Raw genomic sequence first — 8,104 nt, 5'->3', positions numbered from 1 at the left:
ATTCTGCCTGTTGAAGTACCAAAATGATGATGATAAAGGGGCTGCAAGCAGTAGCCAGAAAACCCTCCTAGTGTGCAATCTGCTTGAAGTTTTCCAACAAGCTGTACAAAAGCTGCATGTAAGTGGCTCTTGGATGCCAATTAAATCTATAGCCTGTATGGACATAGCATTCTTACTCCAAGCTGTATAAAAGCTGCATGTAAGTGCTCTTTGGCGCCACTTAAATCTATAGGGTGTCTGGACATAATATTCTCAGAGCCAATGCCAACTTGGAGCTATGCAGTCAGCTTGCTCCCCAAAATCTGTCGCACAGAAGTGACTGTACAGCACTTAGGGTGCTGGCTTGCAGTTGCAAATGTTGCCTTGATCCTGCAGCAAGCACTGACATTTGGGTGAGGTCTGCAACAATTTTCACTTCCTTCTTCAAAAAGGAGACAAGAGAGATACTTCATAGTCATATGCAAATTGCTGTCTTTCATTCCGCCAGAAAACTAATTATAAGACTCTAGACGCTCATAACAAGAGCCTAGCAGATCTCTTGCTCTTGCACTCACCTCTTCGTGTGAGCACCACACAGCGCAACTTTATACACAATTATAGGATCTCGGATAACATAGGCCTAAGGGATACATCAAAATCTTGCCCCATCGTCCATTTGACAAGGCTGACATCATGATGGAGTCATCATATTTCAATGGATGCACCCCGATTTCAGTCAGTAGTACATTATTTAGTCCCCACTAGAGGGAGTCCAAAAAAGGAAAGGGCAGTCTACTGCTGTTCTGAAGAGTTCAAGAAATCTTACAACACAGTTCCTCATAAAAAGCAATGGACAAGAATAGAGAAGCTCATGTCCCTCAAGCACTCAAAAAGGACTATAAAAGAGGGTGCTGGCTGAGCCAGCACAGCCACTAATGGATGGATCATGCTCCAAGGGAAAGGTGACAGGTCATTATAAGCAGTGACACAAGGGTCAAGCAAAGATGGCCCCCTCTTACCAACTCTCTTTGGTCTTTTCATTGACAAACTAGAAGACTGGATGAGAACACATAAAAGAGAAAGAACACAAACTAGAAGACTGGATGATGCCCTACCATTGGTCATTTATGTAGATAACGTAGTACTCTTTGCAAAAGACAAGAGGACATGCGCAAGCACACCTGGACGCATTGGGCAGCTTTTGTAGATACTCTGGCATGATGGTCAACACAGCAAAAACCAAAGTGATTGTAAATGGAACCCGAAATAAACAGATGTCCTTTACACACGAAGGGCACCTTTGGAAGCAATTACCTCATAAAATACCTCGAGCTGGAATTTGAGGACAAGTACTGGAATGTTTGCTTTCTCATTCTCATTGCTACCTTTAATCTTTATCCTTTCATTTTGACAGATATCTTAACCTTGCAATGGCTATTTCTAGCAACTTCTCTCAAAGGCCTTCACATTGAGTTTCTATCGGTGAAGGGCAAACTCAGCCATGACAAAGGTTAGCACTAAAGGAGAAGGCTTGTCAAAAACTAGTCCACATTCTCTTCATTCAAGCTACAATAGCTTGTGAAGACTATTTAGTCTCTCAAACGAGCCTCTAAGAAAAAAAATGCTTAGACTAGCTAATAGGGCAACATACCATTGAGGATAGAAAGAATTCAACAAGCCGCAACATAGAAAGAATTTCTATGGTTATGTTGTATTTGTCTTGGGTGTTGAGGCTCTCTCTCTCTCTCTCTCTCTCTCTCTCTCTCTCTCTCTTATTCCCTTCGTCCTTCCTCACACCTCCCTTCCACTACCTTGCACCCCTCTCTTCTACAACAAGTGTGCTAATATGAATATGAAATTATAGTTGAACTAAAAAACACAAGAATTCAAATCAACATGCAATGTCATTTTAACCAGAGGCTCACACAAATCTCCACGAAGGACCACAAGCTTTCAATTATATAAAAAATAAATTGAGAGCTCTTACTATAAAACCACTCCATCCTTAACAAAATGTCTATCCTAGCCAAGTTCATCACATGCAATCACAACTTCTTGGAATAGTCCTGAATCTCCAAATGTAGATTGGGAACTATCTCCTCCTAGAACTCTGATGCTTGCATGACGGGTGACCAATGATAGTGACTAGAAACCACTGGGATGCATAGTCTCTGCACGAGAGAAGCATCAATAAGTTATGAATACTACCATGATCAAACAAAACGCCCCTTAACTCAATCCAACATACAAATCAAGTCATGATGTCCAAACACAACAGTACTAGAAATGGCATCTCTCATAATGTGAATTAGAACAAAAGATCAAGACTAGCAATGTGAGGATTACCTGGGAGCATGCTAGGCGCAACAAGATGGACAGCTCTGCTCTTACCAATGTTCAAAGGGCATCAGCCACTACTAGTGAATCGATACGAGGCTTCTTAGCAACAGGCCCCGATGTCTCCCTTGTAGAATTCACCTTTTCAAGTTTGACCTTGTCAACTTGGTGGCTCTTATGGTTGTCTTTTTGCCAAGGTATAGTTGTTCGCAAAATGGATAGCCTAATCTAGTCTTTCGAGTCTGCTCCTGATGATCTCGTTCTCATAGTCTATACAAACAAAGAACATGCTCCTGAACTTTGTTATAATTTCCTTGAACTACTAGATAAAGAAATCCAACAACTTACCCCCTTATTCAAGGTCTAAGCTTCTGAAAGTTGTCAAACATATCAGGCTGTAGAAGAAACTCTGCCTCACAGAATTCTCTCTAAGGCATCAGGAGAAAAGCTTTCCTGAAGATACCTCCCCACAAGCGTAGCTCAAATATGGTCACGATAATTACTAAGGAAGAGGCAAGGCTTCCAAGGCTATGGGCAAGCCAAAATCTGCACACAGCAGCTGCAATTCCTCTACGCATAGCAGCTGCAATTCCTCTCATGCATCTAAAAATACAGCAAATAAGGGCAAGAAGAAAAGATGCAACTATTGTCGCAAGCCTGGACATGACATTTCAGAATGCAAGAAGCGCATTGCTTCGAAGAAAAAGAAAGCAGGATTGACAGTTAATGCCTCACATGCCATTGAATCCCATGAGCCAGCAGATGCTTCACATGCACATGCTCTTCAGGATGATTGGGCATGGGCTGTCCATTGCTCATTTGATCCCTCCAAAGCTGATGCACTCTTTATTGCTAATAATGCTCAGTCCTGGTACTTTGATAGTGGTGCTTCCAAGCATGTCACATCTTGGAGACAGTTGTTTCATTCTCTAACTGATGCACCTCGAGGGGGGACTGTTACATGTGCCAATAATGCTTCATATGCTGTAAAAGGAGTTGGAGATGTGCAACTCACATCCATTTCCAGCCATCCTGTCACTCTGACAAATGTTCTTTTTGTGCCTGGCATTGAAGTCAACTTGATTTCAATTTCAGCCATTGCTACTTCAGGTTTCAGAGTAATTTTTGATGGCTACAGATGCCTAGTATATGATCTCCGTGATGACAATGCCATAGTTCTCACTGGCACTTTGCAAAAAGGGCTTTATCACCTTGATCATCGTTCAGCTGCACTTTCTATTGAAGCATTGGCCATTTCAGATTCACAGCTTGCTGAAACTCATCTTTGGCATGAGAGAATGGGCCATCTCAATTATAGAGCTCTTGCAAAGCTACATGTGCCAATAATGCTTCATATGCTGTAAAAGGAGTTGGAGATGTGCAACTCACATCCATTTCCAGCCATCCTGTCACTCTGACAAATGTTCTTTTTGTGCCTGGCATTGAAGTCAACTTGATTTCAATTTCAGCCATTGCTACTTCAGGTTTCAGAGTAATTTTTGATGGCTACAGATGCCTAGTATATGATCTCCGTGATGACAATGCCATAGTTCTCACTGGCACTTTGCAAAAAGGGCTTTATCACCTTGATCATCGTTCAGCTGCACTTTCTATTGAAGCATTGGCCATTTCAGATTCACAGCTTGCTGAAACTCATCTTTGGCATGAGAGAATGGGCCATCTCAATTATAGAGCTCTTGCAAAGCTACATTCACAGAAGATGGCAAATGATGTACCTCAGACTCACACAGTTACTAAACATGTGTGTGAGGGTTGTCTTTTGGGTAAGATGCATCGATTTCCTTTTCAAAAGAATTGTCCAAAACTCACAAAGGAAATTGCAGCTAGTACACAGTGATGTCTGTGGCCCAATGAGGACAAATGCCATTGGAGGATACAAGTATTTCATGACTCTCATATTGCTGGGTATATCCTTTAAAGGCCAAATCTGAAGTTTTCTTATGCTTTCAGAGATGGCTAGTTTTCTTATGCTTTCAGAGATGGCTGAATATGGTTGAGAATGAATCAGGATGCAAGGTTCACAGCATTAGCAGGCAGTGAAGAGAGTCTTCAGATATCTCAGAGGCACTCAGGATTTAGCCCTCTTCTATGATGATCAGGGTTCACTTACCATGCATGCTTACACGGATAGTGATTGGGCAGGATGTTCCGACACCAGAGTGTCACATACTGGCAATTGTTTTTTGCTTGGCAATTCATGTATTTCTTGGCTCAGCAAGAAGCAACCAACAGTTGCCACGTCTAGTTGTGAGGCTGAGTACAGGGCAGCCTTCACCGCTACAATAGAGTGTGTTTGGCTTCGACAGTTACTTACAGATCTTGGTATTTGCCAGACATCCTCCACTATTGTCTACACTGACAGCTAGAGTGCTTTGGCCATTGCGCGTAACCCAGTGTTTCATGCGCGTACCAAGCATATTGAAGTTCACTATCATTATGTTCGGGAGCGGTTGTCAGCAGGCGACATAGAGTTGTCCTATCTTCCCACAGAGGACAACATCGCAGATATGTTTACAAAGGCACTTCCTCGTCCCAAGTTCGAAGTCTTCCGACAGGCTTTACACTTGGTTCCCTTTGTTACATGATCTGACATTCCTTGTACATTCATAGGTGGCTATATCCTTTTGGATGAACATGTGCCACCATGACCAGAAACTACCAGGTATTCTGAGACGTTTTAGAGTACTTCAGCCCATCCCATGGAGGGGGGTTTGTAGGCCATCTTTTGGTGGTTCTAGTGATGCCCTATAGGCCATGGTATGTGCCTTGTAGGCATAAGTGTAGGCACTTATTGTGTTAGTGCCTTCTATGCCATATAGGACACTTAGTCCTATGTGACACCTAGGACCTTAGTCCTAGGCCTAGATACAAGTACTTTGTACTTGTGTTTAGGAACCTTATCTATCAATCTAAGTTGACGTGACTTCTACTTCGACTCGTCCTGTACTGCACACTCTCTCTCTCTCTTCGTTTAGCATCTACAAAAATGCGCCTCCCACCGACCCAACCAAGAACAAACTGGAGATTGCTCCTCCGACGACGAATAGACCTCTAGGGAAAGAGATAGCATCCCATTATGAATCCACTGAGATTCTTGGTTCTGCTGCAACAACAATACTTGTTGCCGTGTTGTCTGCATTTAGCAGAACTTGTGCATCTATCTGCACCCTCTAGATAGAATGTGGTGCAAAAGGACCAAGATCATCAAAGTGTTGAAGTCCCATCACCAAGATGCAGTTCCTTAATGTTTTTTTTGTTGGCCTCTCAAACAGACACAATAGCACAGTTCCAACCTCATCGTAGTCACCCACAAGGTTGAAAACTATGAACTTCATCATGCATAGCAAGGAGTAACTACTATGACATTCATCAGCACCCAATGGGGTTGTATACTACAGTATAAACATATGCTCTCACACATACATATCCATGCGCCCACACACGTGAGCATCATATCTTCATAATTGAGGACTCTTGATAAAAGAAGGTAAGAGGGGCAAGAACAGCAGAATGGAGAGTTGTTGGGGACAGACAAAGGAGTTGAAATGAACTGCTCTTGTAGTGAAACTCTAGCATATTGCCTGTCTTGTAGTACGCGTGCGCGCGCACACACAGCTTTAAGAATAAAATTTTGTGCAAGCAGAAGACGGATGCGCATTTACAATTTCATCAGATCACTACCCAAGCTAATTTCAAGACCCAAATTTCATCAAAAATATCATGGAAAGGGATAAGGAATCTGTAAATAAGTGCAAAGTCATGGAAGAGACAGACAGATAAACAGACTTCTACGAGAGCATTATGCTTCCGCAAAGCCTGACACATGATGGATGTCGAGGTACTCATACAGTCACAAAATGTAAAAAGCCTTCAAACAGCATTCATGAGGCAAATGGGCATGGTTTTCCTGTGAGAGCAGAATGCTATCATAAATCCTGCCAAATGATAGAAAACAAGAAAATAGGCACATGATGCAAATAGGCACACCACAAGGCAATAGGTGAGGATACAAATCTAAAACTCTCATCCCAACTCTCACAGAAAATTGTAACAAACCTTCAGGGGTACGCACAACTAATTGTCTTCTGAGGCAGCATATGACCATGCAGAGTGTAGAGTCTTTTTCAGTAGGCCCACATGCACCAAAGCATGAACAACTAACTATTCCACTTTTCACAACTTGCAATAGACAAGGAGATCAAAAGAGTAAGCACAGACTTGTAATTCAATGACTCAAATGTTCATAAATTGCGAAAGTGAATCTGCATGCTGACGTGAGAAATTTTATTTACATACAGGATAATACGGACGTTCACAAACCTGTATGATTTTCAACAGGTCAATTTAATCAGCGTTACGCGCAGCCTCTCGATCATTTCATTGAGCAACAATTTGCCCCGTAGTGGACATTAACGGATAGTTAAGATTGTGCTTCGTCTTCTATTTCCTCCTTCCCCTGTTCGGCCTCAATCTTTGCGGTCCTGCCTCCGTGTCCAAGGAACGAAAAACTCCTGCTGAACTTCCGCCAGGACGATTCGTTGTTGGGACTTTGAGGAAGAGCAGTGACTTCACCGTGGCCCTCTACAAATACCGCCGACCCCATCTCTATTTGAGCGATCCTAACGGCTCCGAGAATTCTTTCCGGCAGTTCCTCCTCTGACTGAGATTCAATCAAGAACGCCATATCTACAGTTACTGAATTCACATAACCAAGCGCCAGATGTAAAATGGCACTAGCAAGGGCGGATGAACCGATATCAACATCGATCTCTAAGTAGTTCGATCCCCTAATATAATTACATGTAAGTGCTTTCCCAAGCAAACAAGCTGCGTAATTACCCACTGTCGCACGAACGATCCAGGGCCCCCGCACGATCCTATTGATGAGCTTGAACCTGCTATTCCTAAACGAATCGTCTTCATGAACGAATCGATACAGCAATGACCCTTGCGGAATGACTTCCTCTGTGATGTAGTAGAAAACTGCGCTATGGTGATCTCTGCCCGGAACTTGCAAGTTCACAGCAAACACAAACGCCTTCAAAGATTGCCCTTCCGATTGAGCCTTGTGCAATGCTTGCATGACGCGGTTGTCTGGGAGAGAAAGGACATGATCGAGCTTCGCATGCGATTTAAGCCAGTCCACACCAAGAGGCTCGAGGACCCAATCGCCAGGGGCGGGGACTTTCTGCTTGGCAGTGAAGTAGTCGAGGCCACGGACGAGGAAGAGATCGGCGGGGGGGGAGGACCAGCCATTGGAGCCAGTGGCGAGGGGGACGGGGGGAAGGGAGCCGGAGATACGGACGGAGTGCTTCCAGTCGGCCATGGAAAGGAAGGAAATGAGGGGGGTGAGGTAAGAGGTGATACGATTCATTTAAGAAGGATGGGGGGAGGGAGAAGAGAAGAGGTAGAAGGAGATAGAGAAAGGGGAGCAGAGAGGTCCGCCATAGCCAGATGAGCTTCAAGCTAACTTTTCAGAACAAGTTACAACGAAGAAGAAGAAGCCGATGGCGAATACGATGACAGTGAATTAAATTTTTTTCCCCAAATTCTCCAAAATATCTCATTAACCTTTTTCTCTTTTTTTTCTTTTTTTTTTTAAACCCTTGCTTTTAAAACTTTGCTATTTTTGGGAACACCATAAATGATTTTCAAACGGCCTGCCCCCTTACAGAATATGAGTGTTGGAATAAAGGACAGCCAAGTTGCCAACCTCGGCCTCCTGGTGCTCAAAACGCAACAGCAGCATGTCGCGGATCTCCTGGTG

At 43.4% G+C, this 8,104-nt stretch overlaps 1 protein-coding gene across 2 annotated transcripts; it reads right to left on the bottom strand.

The window, feature by feature from the left end:
- Positions 1–289: 289 nt before the first annotated feature.
- Positions 290–7,834, bottom strand: LOC147903398 (protein ENHANCED DISEASE RESISTANCE 2-like). Of its 2 annotated transcripts, none has more exons than XR_015540773.1 (2): positions 6,658–7,834; positions 290–369 (listed from the first exon to the last, which is right to left on the bottom strand). XR_015540773.1 is itself a non-coding variant. In XM_087372605.1 (2 exons), the coding sequence occupies exons 1-2, from the start codon at positions 7,709–7,711 to the stop codon at positions 6,758–6,760; spliced, it is 801 nt and encodes a 266-aa protein (XP_087228731.1). In that variant the 5' UTR covers positions 7,712–7,834; the 3' UTR covers positions 6,554–6,757. The 2 variants fall into 2 exon arrangements, 1 of the variants encoding a protein (XP_087228731.1); XM_087372605.1 differs by lacking the exon at positions 290–369 and having other exon boundaries at positions 6,554–7,023; positions 7,177–7,834.
- Between the last annotated feature and the right edge of the window lie 270 nt (positions 7,835–8,104).

This window comes from Dipteris shenzhenensis, chromosome 3, assembly GCF_047967505.1.
Source record: "Dipteris shenzhenensis isolate YYH24624 ecotype China chromosome 3, Dip_SZ_1.0, whole genome shotgun sequence".
NCBI classification, from domain to species: domain Eukaryota; kingdom Viridiplantae; phylum Streptophyta; class Polypodiopsida; order Gleicheniales; family Dipteridaceae; genus Dipteris; species Dipteris shenzhenensis.
Note: the sequence above shows the minus strand (reverse complement) of the source record. Positions and strands in the feature narration are given on the sequence as shown.